The sequence below is a fragment of the Plasmodium knowlesi genome (assembly GCF_000006355.2).
Source record: "Plasmodium knowlesi strain H genome assembly, chromosome: 5".
Taxonomy (NCBI): Eukaryota; Apicomplexa; class Aconoidasida; order Haemosporida; family Plasmodiidae; genus Plasmodium; species Plasmodium knowlesi.
This window is the reverse complement of record NC_011906.2, coordinates 161,829-181,104: the sequence shown is the minus strand read 5'-3', so window position 1 is coordinate 181,104 and position 19,276 is coordinate 161,829. Positions and strand designations below refer to the sequence as shown.

General features: G+C 42.4%; 7 protein-coding genes across 7 annotated transcripts; 3 read left to right on the top strand and 4 right to left on the bottom strand.

Annotated features, from left to right (window-relative positions):
* Positions 1 to 281: 281 nt before the first annotated feature.
* On the bottom strand, positions 282 to 1,712 carry PKNH_0504400 (ribosome assembly protein RRB1, putative; the record flags this gene model as incomplete). Its single annotated transcript, XM_002258142.1, has 1 exon — positions 282 to 1,712. One exon carries the CDS (start codon positions 1,710 to 1,712, stop codon positions 282 to 284), a length of 1,431 nt encoding a protein of 476 aa, XP_002258178.1.
* A 971-nt stretch (positions 1,713 to 2,683) lies between these two features.
* On the top strand, positions 2,684 to 3,557 carry PKNH_0504300 (phosphopantothenoylcysteine decarboxylase, putative; the record flags this gene model as incomplete). Its single annotated transcript, XM_002258141.1, has 3 exons — positions 2,684 to 3,007; positions 3,146 to 3,314; positions 3,445 to 3,557. The coding sequence occupies 3 exons, from the start codon at positions 2,684 to 2,686 to the stop codon at positions 3,555 to 3,557; spliced, it is 606 nt and encodes a 201-aa protein (XP_002258177.1).
* Positions 3,558 to 3,750: 193 nt separating this feature from the next.
* Positions 3,751 to 4,398, bottom strand: PKNH_0504200 (vacuolar protein sorting-associated protein 2, putative; the record flags this gene model as incomplete). The annotated part of the gene is made up of 1 exon (XM_002258140.1): positions 3,751 to 4,398. The coding sequence occupies one exon, from the start codon at positions 4,396 to 4,398 to the stop codon at positions 3,751 to 3,753; it is 648 nt and encodes a 215-aa protein (XP_002258176.1).
* A 1,041-nt stretch (positions 4,399 to 5,439) lies between these two features.
* Positions 5,440 to 9,454, bottom strand: PKNH_0504100 (conserved Plasmodium protein, unknown function; the record flags this gene model as incomplete). The annotated part of the gene is made up of 10 exons (XM_039113902.1): positions 5,440 to 7,328; positions 7,504 to 7,528; positions 7,827 to 7,883; positions 7,984 to 8,030; positions 8,167 to 8,230; positions 8,329 to 8,360; positions 8,483 to 8,611; positions 8,734 to 8,950; positions 9,068 to 9,178; positions 9,332 to 9,454. The coding sequence occupies 10 exons, from the start codon at positions 9,452 to 9,454 to the stop codon at positions 5,440 to 5,442; spliced, it is 2,694 nt and encodes an 897-aa protein (XP_038969513.1).
* Positions 9,455 to 11,194: 1,740 nt separating this feature from the next.
* Positions 11,195 to 12,209, top strand: PKNH_0504000 (uncharacterized protein; the record flags this gene model as incomplete). The annotated part of the gene is made up of 3 exons (XM_002258138.1): positions 11,195 to 11,738; positions 11,860 to 12,023; positions 12,192 to 12,209. The coding sequence occupies 3 exons, from the start codon at positions 11,195 to 11,197 to the stop codon at positions 12,207 to 12,209; spliced, it is 726 nt and encodes a 241-aa protein (XP_002258174.1).
* Positions 12,210 to 14,239: 2,030 nt separating this feature from the next.
* PKNH_0503900 (small heat shock protein HSP20, putative) lies at positions 14,240 to 15,088 on the top strand (the record flags this gene model as incomplete). The annotated part of the gene is made up of 3 exons (XM_002258137.2): positions 14,240 to 14,311; positions 14,538 to 14,910; positions 15,018 to 15,088. 3 exons carry the CDS (start codon positions 14,240 to 14,242, stop codon positions 15,086 to 15,088), a joined length of 516 nt encoding a protein of 171 aa, XP_002258173.2.
* A 753-nt stretch (positions 15,089 to 15,841) lies between these two features.
* PKNH_0503800 (chaperone protein ClpB1, putative) lies at positions 15,842 to 18,994 on the bottom strand (the record flags this gene model as incomplete). Its single annotated transcript, XM_002258136.1, has 1 exon — positions 15,842 to 18,994. The coding sequence occupies one exon, from the start codon at positions 18,992 to 18,994 to the stop codon at positions 15,842 to 15,844; it is 3,153 nt and encodes a 1,050-aa protein (XP_002258172.1).
* Between the last annotated feature and the right edge of the window lie 282 nt (positions 18,995 to 19,276).

The following is a 19,276-nucleotide window of genomic DNA, read 5'->3' as shown; positions in this document are numbered from 1 at the left end:
AAAAATGTAGGTTCAAAAAAGGTAGGTTCAAATAATGTAAGTTCAAAAAATGGGTCAAAAAATGGGTTCAAAAAATGGGTCAAAAAATGGGTTCAAAAAATGGGTCAAAAAATGGGTTAAAAAAATGTAAGTTCAAATAATGTAAGTTCAAAAGATGTAAGTTCAAAAGATGTAAGTTCAAAAGATGTAAGTTCAAATAATGTAAGTTCAAAAGATGTAAGTTCAAAAGATGTAAGTTCAAAAGGTATGCTAAAATGTAAGGCGGACCATGCCCGACAAAGCTACACATTGCAAGGCTTAAAAATGTTAAAGTTGTCACTGGACGTAGAGACGACGACTCCTGGGTGGAGGGGGTGGAACTTGGCATCTGTGATGAACTTTTGATTTTGATGTTCGAACAAAAGTTGATCAGGATACTTCGACAGACCAAACTCTAAGGACTCTGTCTCAACGGAGAGATCCCAAATGGAAATGCAGTCATCCAAACTTGAAGCCAAAATCACATAAGTATCACTATGATCCCAGGAAACTGCAGAAATGGATTTTCTGTGAAATTTTAATGCACCTACAGAATTGGAAACGTTTCTTATATCCCATATTTTTACAAGAGAATCATCCCCTCCTGAGGCTATCAAAAAATTGACATGTTCATTCCACGAAATGACATTAACATCTGATGAATGGGCATCTGGTATTTGTATATGTGTGTTATTCCTTCCGTCTGTTTTGTTTTGATTCTTTAAATCGCGTGTATCTATTATACTTACACTTTTGTCTGAGGAACACATGGCAAATACATGTCCGAATCCATTTCCTCCTTTGCTCCACTGAATATCTTCGATACTGTGTTTCTTTCTTCCTTTTCCTTTTCCTCCATTCTTGTCCTTGCTCTGGTTAGTGGGAACCTCCATAGTGCACCGTTCATATGTCCATTTATCACTATTATCGGGCAACCACAGAAAGAGGTTTCCATCATTATCTCCACTTAACAGTTTGGCCGCGTAAACGGGGTTCCAATCCAAACTGAACCCTTCACTGGTGTGGCCATCAAACACATGCAGTGCCTTTTTCACAACTTCTTCATTGTATGGACGCTCATCTAAATGTTTTATCTCTTCCGATAATTCATAGATATATACCTTACTGTCTTCACACCAGGTTGCAATAAGAGAGTTTATTTTTTTGCATGTCTTTATTCTGTTTAATCCTCCGTATGGGTGTTGGATCGCTTTACAAACGACTTGTTCCTTCTTACTCTCTACACACAGACTGTCCACTTCCTTTGAGTTTCCTTTACCTTTTTGTCGTTTCTCCCCCAACGAGTTGCCTGGCGCGGGCCCGCCACTACCACCCTTATCATTATCGCCATCATCATTCTTATCATCGTTGTTGTTGTCATCATTGCTGTCGTCACTATCATCGTCACTATCATCGTCGCTATCATCTCCATCCTTTAATTTGTTCAGGTTATCCCACCTGAGGAGGTAGATTTCATTTTGACTCTTCTTTGCAGCTTGGCTCCCTGCTACACAAGTTACCTGGAGTGGGTACGTCAAGGGGGAAAAAAAACCCTTCTTCTTGGCATCTCCTACCGAGGGGTGGGCTCCAGCAGGTTTGCTCAAAATGAAGTCGAAGGATAGGCAAGGCCACGGTGTCACCGGGCTGAATAGCATGTCGTATGCCTCCTCATCCACGTCCAGTTTTTCATTCATTTTGACAACGACGTGTTATGTAGGGTGAGTCGATGCGGGGAAGGGAAAGGCTTTCCTGTGCGCGCGCTCTCCACTTCGTTACTTGGCTGCGTAATCACTTGGCCGCGTAATCACTTGTCCACTTCGCCTAACGAGTCAGATCCCCGGTTGCATTTATCTAACCGAAGAAGAGACGCGAAGCAGAATTCTCTTCCTTCGTTGTTGCCCCCTTGACCTTATCATAACCTTGTCGGGAAAATGAAATCACGGGGTGGTTTAATGGGCTGGAGGCCTTTAAATAAAAAAAAAAAAAGTTCATCTATATATATATATATATATATATTTATATATATGTCAGTTGAAGGGTTGCCTTAAATTTTTATTTTTCCTCCGAAGGAGATTCGCAAGGAACCACCACGTCGATACTCCTTCGCAGTCGCACGAAGAGACCCTCCAACATGCTCACAGGGACATAACCATACATGATAAGAAAAGGAAAATTATTTCTCCTCTTTCTTACGCTTCTGCGCATTTTTTTCTCTTTTTTTTTTTTTTTTTTTTTTTTTTTTTCCAACGGAGTTGTCAAGTCGGGGTATACTTAAAGCGCTTCTACCAACAGGGGGGCAAATTCACATCTCGGGGTAGTTTCCCGTAAATTAAAAGAGAACACGAACGCCCTACAAAGATTATTTTAATCGGTTTTTTTTTATAGGCGCAGGCACGATTGAGTAAATCTAGGCGAAAAAAAAGGTGCCACACTATATTCCTCCTTCATATTTGCGGGAATTAAGGTTCCTAAGTGGATATTCACCATTTTTTCGTAACGACTAAAGATAGGGGAGGTATAAGTGCATATGAGAGTGACCAATAAAGGAACGACCAACAAGGGCACGTAGAGAACAGTACAGAACAGTACAGAACAGTACAGAACAAAAAGAAGAAAGGTAGGGACAGAAAAGCGGAACACAACTTTAACTACCTCCGCTAATCCAATGAACCTCCTCATTGGTGTTAGTGCAAGTGTCGCCGCCATCAAACTTGGTGAAGTGAAAAAACGTATAAAGGAAAGGTGCGCCGAGAGCAACCTGGACGTGGAAATAAAATACGTGGCGACCACTCTGGCATATGACAATTTTCTGAAACCACTAGACTTTGATGAAAAGGTTCTTTTGGATAAGGACGAGTGGGCATGGCAAAAGATGGGGGATGATATTTTGCATGTCGAGCTGAGGAAGTGGGCCGATCTCTTCGTCATTTGCCCGATGGATGCAAACACACTGGCGTCTGTGTCTTCCGGGGCTTGCCCCAACCTCCTGGTGCGTATAAGAACAATGTGCAGCGGCGCCAGCCAATAGCCGCTCGACCCGATGACTTATTCTTCTTTTGATTGACCATCGTTTTGATCCATCACCCCCTTCTATTCGTAACCGCTTTCTCATTGATCACCCCAACAGACCTGCATCTGCCGGTGCTGGGATTTCAAGAAGCCAATGCTCGTATTCCCCTGTATGAACACGCACATGTACGAGCATCCCGTGACGCGAGAGCAGATGAAGCGGATAATGTCCTGGGGCGTGCAGGTCGTGGAGCCAGTGGAGAAGCTCCTCGCTTGCGGAGACTACGGTAAGGAGTGCGCAACGCATCCATCTACCGCGAATCCATCTACCGCGAATTCATTTACTGCGAATCCATTTACGGTGAATCCATTTACCGCGAATCCATTTACCGCGCACTCCTTTTTCTCCCTTCAAAGGAATAGGAGCTCTGCCCCCCGTGGAGGACGTCGTTGGAGAGATCGTCAAGTACATAAAAAGGCACCACCTCGAGGTGGAGAAAAAAAAAATTCACACTACGCAGGTGTGCTGAATCCGCACCCAAAAGTGCGGACACGAAGTTTTGCAATTTACGTTTCTGACATGTAATGAAGTGATCAAGGGGATAGCAAGTCGTCCACTTTAACTAGGTCAAAAAAGACACACGAACTTCCTTGCCTCCTCCATAAGATCCAGTGCCTTTCTCTTCCGGGGTGAGGAGGGGGATTGGTCCCCTCGCCCCCCCCTTATGGCTTTCCCAGGCGTAGGTTATTGAGGCGTGCCTCCAGGTCGGAGACATCAACATGGTTGATGTGGTTAACGTGTACCTTGGGAAGTTCGCCGGGAGAAGGAATGTCATCTAACTTGGCATTCATCTGGATCCCCATGCCTTCCAGAACTTTTGTAACAAGTTCATCTTCCTCCGCAACCATTTCTGAATCATAATCAAATGTTTCAAACAAATCATCTAGCATTTCTTCCTTCAAGGACACCTCGTTGTTTTCCTTCTGATATTCATTAATAGATTTATTCAAGGAGGTTACCTTTAAGTACCCATTCACTCTTTTAATAATTCCGTTAATCTCGGTGATACTCCGCCCAAGTTGTTCCGATGACTTAACACTCTGTAGCTTTATCTTCATTGAAAATAAATGTGATTTCAGTTTGTTGTATTTCGTAATTGTTTTCTTAATGCTGATGTAATCCTTTGCAAGTGTTCTCACAATAGAGATGTTCTCATTTTTTCTGGAATTTATTTTAATGTCTTTTTCTATCCTGTTCTGTTCTTTTGTTAGCTTAAATATCTCCCTCTCCAACTCCCTGATCGACTTATTCAGGTTCCTCTTCTCATTGCGCAGACACTCCTCCAGGTTTTTGGAGAGATACCCGCCCATGTTTTTTTTGCTCTTTTGATGAGCAGTACGGACAGTTCCTCAGTGGAAAAAAACGGAGTGGACAAGGCTGACAGAACGCTGGGGTGTATGTATGGGGGCAATATGTTACGATGAAACAATTTCTGCAAACCATCACCCGTTGCACGGGGACCCCACTCGTAACCCCCTGCCTTCACACGACCAATCGGATTGTCCTGCGGGGGTCACGTCCACACGAAGTTTTTCCTTGGAGTAAAAATGGGAACCTTTCCGCATAGAGGCGTTTACCATTATTTTCATGTATACATATATATTATATGTATTTTTTTTTTTTTTTTTTTTTTTTTTTTTTTTTTTTTGTTCATATTTTTTTTTTTTCTTTGACGCTATTTGGAATATTCTTTTCACCTGAACCGTTCATGCAAAAAAAAAATAGCTATATATATACATATATATATATATTTTTTTTTTTTTTTTTTTTGCAAGTTTGGTTATCTGCCTTCCACCCCTTGCGTGTGTATTGCGTCACCAGTTATTTCGAACGACCGCAGTTTTCTCTGCTCCTCCAGACAACAGAAAGTAAGCGAGCCACTCTGCACAGCCTCGCGCCGAGGGGAAGGGATAAATCCTTCCCACGAAAAGGTAAGCACATGTTCGTGCATACACATGCGTGTTGTACGTGGGCACTTAACAAGGGTGTCGCTCCGTGTAGACACGTCAAACGGGCGAGGCAACGCAGTGATATCGTGCAGAAAAAAAAAAAAAAAAAAAAAAAAAAAAGGGAATGAGCAGTTATGCATTGCATGGCGTAGTGTTCAGGTGAATACATGATGATTGGTGAAGAACGGAAGGTCAACTCCTTTTCCTCCATTCACGATGTATTCACCCGAACACTGCGCCATGCAGTCCACTTATGGTTTAGCCATTTTCTCCCTAATGACACAACGTACCAGAAGAAGGAGTCTGCTTCATCTGTATAGAGATGCATTCCCCCACGTTCCATGCTATAACATCTTCTGGTGAGGAAATAATAACTGCTTTTCTACCAGCACCTTCTTAATGTTATACCTTATCGGATCGCTGCTCCTTTGCACACACCTGGTGAAGTTTCTCCTTCTGTTCACTACTGGGCGAAGCAACTACCTTCTGTGTCTTTTTCCCTTCGCCCCTTTTGTCTGTATGTCTTGTTCTGTGTTTCTTCTCCTCCCGTTCTACGTTGGGCTTGGGGCAACGGGAGTCGTTGCTTCTGTCGAGGTAGGGGGTGGTGGAGGAAGAAGCAGACGATTCGGAGGAAGAATGCCCCCTCTTGGATTGGCCTTTCCTCCTGTGGTGGTCTCCCTCAATTCGATTCCCGTGTCGATGCTCACCCTTATATTGCGCCTCGTGGAGCATCAACCTTTTGTGCCTTCTTCTCCTCAGTTCCTCCTCTTCCCTTTTCAACTTTTCCTCCTTTATTTTTTTATTTCTTTTTTTCTCCTCCCTTTTTCTCCTTCTGGTCTGTTTGTGTATGTAGGAATCGCCTATGAGCTCTTTCTCTTTCCTTTTCCTACGCCTCCTCCTGAAAACAACCCTGTATACTTTCACGAACACAAACCTAACCCCTTTAATGGTGCGTCTTCCTATACGACAAACAAATCGACACGAGTCTTCTATCATCCAAATGGTAATTATTCGAGCCTTCCTCATTGTGTAGAACCACTGCCTCTTAAGGAGGAACCCATTGAGTGGGTGCACGCTAGGAAGGATAAAGATAACTAAAAGGATGATACAGAGGAGGAGAAAAAAAACCTTCACACCTGTTCGACAATCCATAAAGTATTTTGCAACCCTCCTTGTGTACTCCATCAGAACTCCTCCTCCGGATGAACCATCAACTTCATCTCCTAAAAGCTCAAGTCTCTTTTTATGTATTTCGATAATATCCAAAGGAACGTTCTTAAATTCGAGGGGGCTATCCCAAATAACCCTCTCTCTTGTTTCTTCCTTTTCAACCCGGCCCTCCATGGAGAACTTGAAGTACTGCTCGTTCGTTGGAACTTCTCCTGGGTTGTCTCCATTACCACCCTTATTACCACCTGTGTTACCACCTTCCGCCTTGCCGCTCGGGGGAGACTCCCCCCGGATATTCCCCTTCTGCTCCTGCGGTTCGGCTGCACCCTTCTGACAGTGCACCAGTACCCTACATGGGGTGAGGAGCAAATCTGCAATAGGTTTAAACTTCAGCACAAGAGTGCTCTCCCCCTTCTCCGCCAATACAACTGTTCTCCTGAGTGTAGTCTCATCAGACACGATCCTCTTCGAACATTTAATCGAAACGTTTACTTCCTTCTTCACGTTCTCTGCATTCCATATGCTTATGTACACCGAACAAGACGCATTGATTTGGTTATTAAAGTTGTAGCAGTCGCTCAACATATGTACAAGGGAGACTGACTCTCCGGGGGCGTCTTCTTCGTACGTTATTTGCAACCCCTCCCCGTTGTGAGATGTTATTTCCGCAAAGTTGTGTGAGCGTTTATGTAGACTTATGTAGTACTCCTCTTCCAGGTCCCGCGGGGTGATACCCACATTAATGTAGTTCGCATCACTTGCGTTGGCCGCATCACTTGCGTTGTCCGAATTACTTGCGTTGTCCGAATTACTTGCGGGATCCTCCCCGTCACCCTCACCCTCACCACTACTCCAACCGCCAATGGCATGCCCCCCCGAACGTGTCTTCTTCCCCATGAAAAACGAGTAGTTATACCCAAGCTGCTTCTTCACGTCCAACTTTCCCTCCAAATTGATAAACTGGCCAATCTGCCCCTTCATGCAATGGTCCTTCGCATACTTGCAGAAACCCCTTTTCGCTCTCCACACATTTGGGTACGCTGTGATTTTGTTGCACTCGGTGCCCTTCTCGTCCACGTAGTCCCCGCTAAGGATGAGGCCATTCTCCAGCACCTGCTCATCTGCGCCGAAAGTGGGAGGGGGCAACGTAACGAAGTGATGAAGAAGTAACGGCCAAGTGTGTGTGGGGGTAGACGCGCGTTTACCCCCCCCATGTGACAATGTTCAAGGGATATCCAGACACACACAAGCAAAAAAAAAAAAAAAAAAAAAAAAAAAAAAAAAAAAAAAAAAAACCTGTGAAGGAATCATCCAACTCTATCTGCAAACGGTACAATCACGTTGAGAGTAAGAGGTCGGATAAAAAGTAACGTGGCGTCGAGTGCTAACATCAAGGGGTGTCTCAATTCAGCATGTCCATCCATTCGTAAAGGATGTACTTCATTTTTATTACTATTATTACTATTATTACTATTATTACTATTATTACTATTATTATTTTATTATTTTACTATTATTACTATTATTATTTTACTATTTTACTATTTTATTATTTTACTATTTTATTATTTTACTATTTTATTATTTTATTATTTTACTATTTTATTTATTCTTTTTACCGTCCTTTTAAACACATCCGAATCAAGGAAAAGATAGTGCCCCTCAATTGAATCCCCCTGAGGGTGAAGAGGTACGATTTATCCGTCAGTTTGAGAAAAGGTGTGGAATACGTGTCTCCTTCTGCTTTGATTAGTACTACCCCGATGGAACACATACCCGGTGCGTTCTCTCCGCCAGAATCTTCAGTCGCACATTGAATACCTCTAAAGGGAGGGGCAGAAGTTGGTGTTCTGTTTTCTGGTGGCAAAATGAGAAAACATTCATCTATTGCTCTCTACCACCACACTGCGATGGTCTCGCTACATTTTGCTCTCTGTTGTTCTCTTGCCTCATCCGCACCGTCATCAATTTCACTATTCAAGGGGTCCAGTAGGTAGGTTCTTCTTTCCAGTGCCGACTTGTCCTGTGCAGGGAAAAGGAAACATGTATTTTTTTTTTTTTTTTTTTTTTTTTTTTTTTTTTTTCTCCCATGTGCGACTCCTACACAACAGTGTGATTTACATTTCTACTTAGGAAAAACTCGTCGTTCAGGTCTGCACAGAAGAAGAAAAATGACACGGTAGGAGGGGTGTGTGTGAGTGTGTGGGGGGAGACTAACAAAGAGAAACAGAGGGCGTCTTCATAGACACGTTTGTGGCCCGCTTGATGTACTTACTAAACTCCTGCAAAGTAACTTTAAGCATGAAGGAGATTGAACTCCTCTGCACGAAAAAGGCGTGATACTTTCTTTTGCCCTTCTTTAAGCATTTCAGAGTTAGAATGACTGTCTCCTCCCCATCGGCCACTGAGGGGGTGGGGGCAATATTGGAACAACAAATTAAGAGAGTGCGGAGAAAGAGGAAATGAATGTGGTGAAGGGGAAGAGAAAGCTACTATGTGTCGTCACTGCATCCCTAGTGAGCCTACCCCTCCTGTGGCAAAGGATCTTCTGTCTTTTGTACTTTAAGTACGAGTAGAGAGGAAAGACAGGGTGGGGACTGCAGTAACAGCAGAAGCAAATCCCTCCACCCTCCACATTTTCATGGAGCTTTTTTTTTTCTTCACAAAAATGCTTTAAATTTTGTCTCTTTATTTCCCTCCTCGTGTACGGGAAAATTTGCTCCAAATATTTAATAGGGAAGTCCTTTAGGGGGGAGGTAGTTATCACGGTTAGCATGGTTTTGACATGGCGATGTTCATGCAAGTGGCAACCCTTTGGTGTGGGCCCCTCTGCGCGATTGCTATTTCACAACAAACTCACATTAACATATCTGAGGGGGTAAACGACAGATGTCTTGTGAACCTCCTCGACGTAAAGGAAGAAACTTCTGTAGGGAGACCCCGCGTCCCTGCGAACTACGTATCTTTGCTTCTGTGATGTAGATGGGGGGAAAAAACGAGCACCGTCATGAAGTGATAAGCGAAGGGTAACACAGGGGAGAGGAATATTATATTTCACAACAACTGAGTTGCTTTTCGCCGCGTTTTGTTGCATTTTTTTTTTTTTTTTCTTTTTCCTTGCGACATTGTTAAAATGGAGGGAGTAGGTGTTGGGTTCCCCCGGTGGTTGTCCATCGTCAGTCGTGCGAAACACGCCCAGCTTAAGAAGAAGGAAAAGGACAAGTGTGCGCAGGCCCGCTCTCCCCATGTGAGCGCGTCTTTCACGAAGGTGGGTAATTTACGGTTGGTGTTACAGGGGACAGAGAAAGTGTCCAACACAAATGCAAAGGAAAGGCGGACATGGTAAGTAAACAGGACAAACTCCTCAGTGGAACCTTTGATAATCTTCCCCCCCACGGGATGGAGACCCTTTCTCCAAAAAAAAAAAAATAAAAAAAATAATAAATGAATAGCTAGCTGTATGAACCGTTCAGGTGAAAAAAAAAAAAAAAAAAAAAGAAAAACCATAACGTCACTTCTACATGTTCTGTAGCGTTCCCCTTTTTTCTTTTCTTCTTTTGCACACATCTTTTGTCCCGTCTCCTAACTTTCTTTTTTCTCTTCCAATGTATGTCCATTTAGAAAAAAGGGGAAAGTAAAACAGAAGAACCTCCGCGCACATATAGGAGCGTATGACTAGGAACGATGACACGTAACTTAACACATATGTTAACTTTCCCTCCGTCCGAGTGCACAGTTTAATTTCTTCGCATGGTGAATCCACATGGAGGAGTCCTTCCCCCACATGCACGCCCACATACATACCTTGTGAGAACAAGTGAGAGGATACATAGCTTCCTTTCACTTTACCTGAACAAGCAATACATGTGTACGGCTATTCGGTGGGTTAAGCCAAATGGGCGGATGGTGAAGAGGAGAATGAACTCAATGCGATCTTTAATTACAGGAACGTTGTGAAGAGACATGTGTGTATGCCATCGCTTGCATTTGCGTGTTTATAGAAAGGTGGCTTTAGGTTTAGGGAGGAAAAAAGAAAAAAAAAAAAAAAAAAAAATGGGGAAGGGTCAAAGTTACATCTACTACGTTGTCATTTCACTTCGGCGATTACTCCCCTTTCTCTGTTGAGTGATACGGAGGGGGTATAAACCGTAGGTTACGGGTGAGTCCCCAAGGCTACCCCAACGGCAATACCCCTCTATGTGCAAGACCCTCACCCTCTGTCTCTCTACACACAAGTATGTATCTGCTCGCGGAAATAGGTGGGGTTGACTGGTCACTCCACCTATCCAGTTGAGCTCCCGCATGATGCCCGCAAAGCGTACGAATGAACATAGCCACGAATGCCATGTAAACCAGACTACACACCCAAGAATTTGAGAAGCTCCACGGTAATTATTCCTTCCCGCATTCACATCTCTGCTTCTTTCCGTTCCAGAAAGTATTAATCATTTGAAAGAAGTGCCAACATGCGGGGTTCCCTTTTTTTTTTTTTTTTTTTTTTTTTTTTCTAGCTATTCGCGGTGGTAGTAGCTCAGTACAGTGCAAATAGGGGGGGGTGAAAGGGTGTTAACACCAAGCGGGTAACGCCCCACAGGAGCTAAAAAAAATATATATATATATAAATATATATATGGAACTAACAGGATTAGTTGCGCGGTAGATGTAGTTGGATTTCCCTGCGGAGTTACATTTCCCCGCGTTCGTTTTTTTTTCCCCTCTTCTTTTCGTTCCTTTCCCCAGAGTAACTTCTCACCGATCAGGTGCTGGTAAGTGTATCGACCAGTATCACCACGTGGAAAAGTGCAACCACCAAAGGATTAACGTAGCTAAAAAAAAAAAAAAAAAAAAAAAAAAGAGGAGCAAGAATATCCCCGAAAGGACTCATCCACTGAAAAAAATTGGAAGCAGTTTAGCACACCTTCCCTGAACCCTTGACTAGTGAGTTCTCCCCCCCTCCCCTTCAAAGAGAGAACCTCCACAGTGGACCATGCAAAGTGGTCTACAGAAGGTGCTACGTGTATGGACACCTAGGGAAGGGGCATGGAGGAACGTTTTAGGAAAGTTATTCACAAGGAGGAACTTCTCCTGTTTGGAGAAGGGGTATGGAAAGGAGGGTGCGGACTTGATAGGCCAAGCGTCCAGTGGTTCCTTTCGCATGGAGAAAAAACATCTAACAAGGTATTGGGCAGAAAGCACGAAGAAGAAAATACAGGATTCGAAGATTAATGAATGGAGAGAACAGTTCCCAATCCTAAACGAATACGATGACAAAGACTTGGCTATCTGGAGAGAAGCCTTCAACAAAATGGACAGAGACAACGACAATTTCATTTCACATGCAGATTTGCAAAAGAGTGATTGGAGTCTGGAAAAATATAATTTATTTCAAAACTACGATATGGATCAGAATAACCTCATTGACTTTGGGGAATTCATACAAGCCGTCATCGATATTGATACTCAGCACTTTAAAAATTTTTTCCAGGGTTTTAGTAAAATAGACATCGAATTGGAGTTCCAGAAATATGCCAGTAAGGGGACCACTGGGTTGGGTCGAGGAGCTTACCCGACAACCACCCACCTTTGCATGCGCTGCCATCCACCTCTGCGAATAATCACCTTTTTTTTTTTTTTTTTGCACCCTACACGCAGTCACCGAAAAGGAAGAGAACAAACAGGTCATCCCCCTGACGAAGCTCATGCAAATGCTCAAAGACAAGGAGTTCACATGCGTCACACACACAGACTCACAGAAGCTATTCGACGCGATGGATTTTAACAAAGACGGCGCTATCGACTTGGAAGATTTTCTGGCGGTGGGCAAAGAAAAAAAAAAAAAAAAAAAGAAGAAAAGGAAAAGGAAAAGAAACAAAATGCATGTCGCGTACCTGACGCAGGCAAAACCGTAACGGCCATTTTCGTGCCACCGTCCCATTCATGCCCACCGAAATTGCTTTTTTATTTTCTCCCCCCTTCCCCTTCAGTGGCTCGGGAAGAAATAATATCTCCATATTGAGGAAAAGTAAAGAGGAAGAGACACACATATATGTAGTTATTTTAATACCAGTACATATTATGAAGAAACTAATTTTCACCGAATGAAGTCAGTACGAAGTACATAAAAGTAGTATAATTGGCAGGATTTTTTTTTTCTTTTTTCATCATATGGCATATGCCTATGCACCTCTAAATCACCATTATATTTATTATTTTATTTATTTATTTATTTTTTTTGGTGGTAGAAAGTGAAAGGATATAATTCAATATAGCGTTAATTCTAAGAGCATTTCTGCTAGTTCATCCTTTGCAACTGTGTAGACAAGAAAATTTCCGAGGCCATTCGTTTTTTTAAGTACAGCAGGAAGGTAGCCCTGCTAGCTAACTTATTTGATTTCCATACCTCTTAAGAAAAAAAAAAAAAAAAAAATTATGACCACGCAAGGTGGTAAAACATTTTTTCCTACATCAAAATTAATAGCTACCTGGAAAAAAAAAGTATTCCGTTCAGGCAGTTCTGCACTGCTAGCCATTGTGTGCAGGCAAAAAAATTGCATTTTCCACGTTCTGATGAGGTTACGCGTAACGAGCGTGTAGGAACTCCAGGTGTTAAAGGAACCGTGGTTGTCCAAGGGGGCCGTTTCTGATTACGCACAGACGAAGTTATAGGAATGTCCGTCATCCCTCGAAATGGTTGCACGCAGGCAGGTAAGACGGTTTGCATCCCCTGCCTGTATTTTCCTTTTTAATACCACTGTTCGATAACTAAAACAGGTGTACCTTTAAAGTGTGTCTATTCGGTGAGTATCTCACCCTCTGCCCACTTGCTGGCATAGCATTTATGCATACCCATGGCATTTTCGAACTTTGCGCAGACGTTAATTGCTTCCGCTTGGAAACTACAGGCTTCCTCCAGCTTCGCAGCGCACGTATCGTTTTCTGTCCCTTCGTTCGTTGCTTTATAGAATTTTGAAATGTTGCTAAAGGGGAAAAAAAGGTATGAACAAAAAAAAAAAAAAAAAAAAATATGAACAGATCATAAAAAAAAAAAAAAAAAAACAACAGCACTTACAAAAGTTGCAGTGGCATGTTTATTTTTCAATTTGGTGCAGGATTTTTTTTTTTTTTTTTTTTTTTGGTTAAGCTCGAAAAAGGAAAAGGCCTGAAAAACGCTTCCATATGTTTGTTTCTGTAGCAACTTTGTTTTCTGTACGTGTTTCCTCCTTATCCTTTTCTGAAACCCTTTCTATTTTTTTGAACATTTCCACTTGTTGCTTTTTTTTTTTTACGTTCCCACTAGTACTATTTTACGTTTCCATTTGTTCCCATTTGTTCCCATTTTTTCCAATTTTTTGGTCTTTTTTTAAGCCCTCCGTTGTTGCCACACAACTACGTCCTTCACCCCGTTGCAGCTTCTGTTCATTTCTGCGCAGTGCCTTCCCGTCTGGGCGGCACGCAAAATTGGAAAGACAGGAACACGCAGCCTTGCCCGCTCGGCTAAACTGCACACTTAGTTGTTCCTTTAGCGCATTACACAACTGTGTTTTCGTTTTCTTTCTTTCCTTCTTTCTTTCTTTCTTTCTTTCTTTCTTTTTTTTTTTTTTTTATTTCTTTTTTGTTTGTCTTTTTTTATCTTCTTTGTCTTTTTTACCTTTCTTATTTTTTTTTTGGGGCTCTTTTTTTAAACCATTTAATTCACCAGTTAACCTATCACTCCCACATACACATCTTCTTGTTACACCATTTTTTTCTGACCATCCTGTTTGTCTATTTTGAATTTTCACTCGTTAATTGTGCCTCCATCAGGTGAACGCAACCATTACACAACTGTTAATCGCGTGAAGAAGACGAAAGGAAAAAAGAAGAACGAAAAAAGGATCTTTCGAAGGACGCACCCTTGTCGTTATCACCCCCTCACCATCCTTCTCTTGCTACTCTACCCGCTGTTTATTTTACCCATTTTGTTTGTTTGTTCCATTTTTTTTTTTTTTTTTTTTACTTTTTCCTCTTCCTTACTTGCTCCCCCTTCATCACAATGAATTGCTTATGTGCCGGCTGTTCTGACAAGGGAGAAGTGAAGTTGGTCCCAGACCACAGAATGGATATAGTAAGTTTTGCCTGGTCGTAGACATCGCAGCTTTGGTCGTTGCTCGCCTGATTGGATACATGAAAAAAGTAGAGACTCACGGGCAAGTTTACGCGGCGTTAGGCAAATGGATGAGTGCCCTTTTCAGACTCCACCCGAGCATCTCCAACTTCCTGCACATCGTTAACTTCACACTGCTAAATTGCCCCCTTCCCACCACCGTGGCACACCTTGCCCCCTCGCGCAGAAGGAGAAGCCCTCGATCCCCAAGAAGAAGAACACGCTAGTCAGTCCGAATACCATCCTCGAAATAGAGCCAGACAAAAACTTAAAAAAGCAGATAACCTTCAGACCAAAGGTGGATATCATGTACGATTCTGAGAAGTGCCAAGGAATCTTGGTGTTGGACATTCCGGGGTTTAAGATTGAAGACATTGAGGTCGAAATTGGGGAGGGCATGCTCACAGTATCTGGACCCAGATCACAGACAGAGTTATTCGAAACATACGGAGATAACTTAATCCTTCATGCAAAGGAGAGGGAGGTGGGTTACTTCAAAAGGATTTTCAAGCTCCCACACAATATCCTCGACGACACAGCGCAAGCAGTATATAAGAATGGTAAGCGATACTGGACTGCACAAATAAAATGCATCCTTACTCGGTACATTCGTGTACTTCCACTGCATAAAATGTTTAATGGTAAACCCTACTTTTTAAATACACAGGAATTCTGGAAATAAAAATGGAGTGCAAGCAGTTCTCCTACATGCACAAGGTGGAAATACATGAAGGTTAGGAGGGAAATGCGGGATTATAAAAAAAAAAAAAAAAAAAAAAAAAAAAAAAGTAAACTCGGCTAACACGTCAAAACGGATAAGCACATGAACCACTTCCCAGACGAAGAACACAGATGAAGACATGGGGGAGAACGCGCTGAGTCCTTCCAAATGGAGGTTGCACGATTGGGAAGTCGAGATATGGAACATTAAGGCATGGAAGATAAGACATGGAAGATAAGGCATGGAAGATGAGACGTGGAAGTAGAATTTTCCTTTTTTTTTTTTTTTTTTTCCTTTACATGTACTATTCTTTCTCCTGATGAAAAGTTCCCACTGCACTGCTAACGTGTAAGGACAGCACGTTGGATTTGCGTACCTGATCGGATGTCCATGTACACACCTTATTTGTCCTTCTCCACTTTTTTTTTTTTTTTTTTTTTTTTTCTTTTCCTCCCTTCAAATGTAGACTAAAAGGGAAGGAGATATTATGCACACGCATCTCTCCCTTTCGTCCCGTTAGTCAACTTCGTTTAACAATTATTCAATGTTTGCTCGAAAGGGCATTTAAAAAAAAAAAAAAAAAAAAGGAATAAAAAAAGAGGAAAAATTAACAATTAGGGGGTCAAAGGATTAGTAGTAAAAACATGATAAAGAGAGTGTGAATTACAAAAAAGTGGACGCGGGTGGACATGGGTGGATGTGGGTGGACGCGCACAGTTATATGTGGGTAAGTGGAGTTACCGGTCCAAGCCACGGGGTTACTTTCTGGTTTACCCCTTCGAAAAGTGCAGCCCGCCATCCTTGAGGGACACACGAATGGTGTCGTTCTCCACGAAGGTTTCGTTCAAAATGCGCACGGCAATCTCTGTCTCAATCTCCGACTGTATCACCCTCTTAAGAGGTCTGGCACCAAAGGCAGGATCATAAGCTTTATCAACGATGTAGGAGAAAACGGCATCGTCAATAGATATCTTGAAGTTTTTATCAATAAGCCTGTTGGCGACTTTTTCAATTTCTATATTGGCAATTTGTTTAAGTTCTTTTTTAGAAAGGCTATCAAAGATAACGTGATCATCGATACGGTTGTAGAATTCAGGTCGAAACGTTTCTCTAACAGACTTCATTACCTGTTCCTTAATTTTATCTTTCTTGTTTGGATCGTTGGCTAGATCAAGGATGCTTTGACTTCCAAGGTTAGATGTAAAAATAATAATGGTATTTCTAAAATTTGCAAGATTCCCTTTAGTATCTGTTAATTTTCCTTCCTCAATCACACGTAATAACAAGTTGTATACATCTGGGTGTGCCTTTTCTATTTCATCGAATAAGATAATGGAGTATGGTTTCTTCCTCACTGCATCTGTTAGCAGACCCCCTTGTTCGTATCCAACATATCCAGGCGCAGCTCCTATAAGTTTACTTATGGAGTGTTTCTCCATATATTCTGACATATCGAAATGAATCACTGCATCTGGTGTATCAAACAATACATCTGCTAAAACTTTCGATAGTTCTGTTTTTCCAACACCAGTAGGTCCCAGAAACATTAGTGATGCAATGGGCCTCTTTGGATCGTTCATCCCTACCCTGGACCGTTGCACTGCTTTCGAAACAATACGTACAGCATCATCTTGTCCAATAATCTGTTTATGTAATTCATTTTCCAAATTTAGGATTTTTTCCTTCTCTGATTTTTGGAGTTTATTCAATCGTATCCCTGTGGATAGACTGATAATGTTCATAATATCTTCACTTGTCACTTCATCTTTGAGCATTCTATTTTTTTCTGGAATATCACTGAGATAATTATCTTCCGCCTTCTTCAATTGTTTCTCTAGATCTGGCAAAGTTTCGAATCTCAACTCAGCAGCTCTATTTAGGTCGAAATACCTCTCCGCTTTTTCTATTTCTATTTTTACAACATCTATTCTTTCCTTAATAGCTCTGATATTATCCACATATGTTTTTTCACAAGACCACGATTCTAGAATACTTTTCTGTTCCTTCCTCAGTTGACTCATTATGTGATCGATCATCTTCAGTCGGTTGATCTCCTTCTCGTTAATTTTTTTTTTCAGAAAATTCGGGCTCTGTGAGTAGTCAACGGGAGGGTCCTTTCCCCCCTGGGTGGAATCATCATCTTTACTACTGCTAGATACGGTGCTAAACGATCCGCCTCCACGGGGAGGGCTATCTCCCAGGATAGAAATTTTCTCCATTTCCAGTTGTACGAGCTGTTTCTCAATGTTATCCAACTGAATTGGTTTGCTCGACAGTTGGATTTTTAAATTGGACGCAGCTTCGTCGATCAGATCGATGGCTTTATCTGGAAGGAATCTATAACTGATATATCGGTCGGAGAGAACAGCTGCTTGTATGAGTGCAGAGTCTAATATACGTACCCCATGGTGAACCTCATATCTTTCCTTTAGGCCTCTTAATATACTTATGGCTTCATCAACACTTGGTTGTTCCACCAAGATCTGCTGGAATCTTCTCTCCAAAGCCTTATCTTTTTCTATAAACTGCCTATATTCACTTACCGTCGTTGCACCAATACATCTCAGCTCACCTCTAGCGAGCATGGGTTTCAGTATATTTCCTGCATCCAGAGCTCCCTCAGCCACTGCACCAGCCCCAACGACAGTGTGAATTTCATCTATAAACATAACAACCTGTCCTTCGGCGTCCTGGACTTCTTTCAATATTGCTTTTAGCCTCTCCTCGAAATCTCCTCTGTACTTAGCTCCTGCAATTAAGGATGACAAATCTAGGGATACTAATTTTCGCCCTTTCAAAGAATCTGGTACATCTCCTTGAACAATTTTTATGGCTAGACCTTCCACGATAGCAGTTTTACCGACCCCTGGATCACCTAAAAGGATAGGGTTGTTCTTTGTTCTTCTGGATAAAATTTGTATCGCTCTCCTTATTTCTGTGTCTCTACCGATAACAGGATCCAATTTTCCTGCTCTAGCCAAAGCTGTCAAATCACGACTGTATTTTTCCAATGCTTGGTAAGTTAGTTCTGGTGTTTTAGAAGTAACCTTCTTCTTCCCACGAACTCTCTCCGTTGCTTTCTTCACCTTCTCATAATTCACATTGTACTTCAATAACCATGGACGAGTGAACTTGGAATCCTCTGCAACGATACCCAGCAGTAGATGCTCTATCGATATGTATTCATCATGGAATTCCTTTTTCAACCTTTTGCTTGTACCTAATACGGATTGTAGTGTCCTTCCTAATATTTTCTGTTCTCCAAATCCACTTGGCATTTTTGGTTGTTTCTTTAAGTATTCATCTATTTCCTGGATGAGTAGATCTGTGTCGATACCACTCTCCTTTAGAATCCTCTGCGCTAGTCCTTCTGGTCCGTCATTCAGAAGGGCCAAGAGAAGCATCTCCGCCTCTACATACGCCGATTCATATTTCTCTCCTATTTTATTCAACGTAGTTATTGCTTCCCATGCCTTTTCTGTGTAGTCATCCGAATTTATCGTGTACTCCTCATCGCTCATGCGCAGGGGATGATTCCAACGTGCAGATAATCCTGGCGATTGACGAACAGACAATCGTTCACATGCTCCTCCATTTTCAGAAATCTGCTCCACGGGGTGCCTTCCCAAACTGTAGAACAACCTACCATTCGCTGCGCTTCGTTTGGTACTCAGCGCCTGGTCCGCCTGGATATGCGTTTTCTGTGCCCCGTCGAGGGTTTGTCTGGTGCGTTGGCCACCACCCCCCCACCCCCGGTCCTCCCTCTGCAGGGGCCCACCGATGAAAAAGGCGCGCTTTCCCCCCAGGGGGGATACACCAGAAAATGAACTCACTCGCTTGCCACTCTGTTCCTTCCAAAAGAAAAGGCTGTTAATCAGGAAAAAGAGGAGGAACAAAGTGGTTCTACTCCCCGTTCGGGACATTTTTTTTTTTTTTTTATCCTGTCGCTCTTGTTACTTCGCTGAGGAAAACGGACCTACATGCACATGTGGCCCCACTAGCGACCTGCTTTCCTTGGCACACGCGGGTTGCATTCTACACAAATGAAAGGAGCAACGATGCCCACCTCTCTTCCCTCACGTCGTGTTTTTTTTTCTCTGCATATGGTACGGCGATAAACGACCTTCCGATCTACCTGCTAAGGCTGATTCGATTATGCCGCTGATTGGGTCGATCCTTCTCTCCTTTACAGTTCATCACACCAC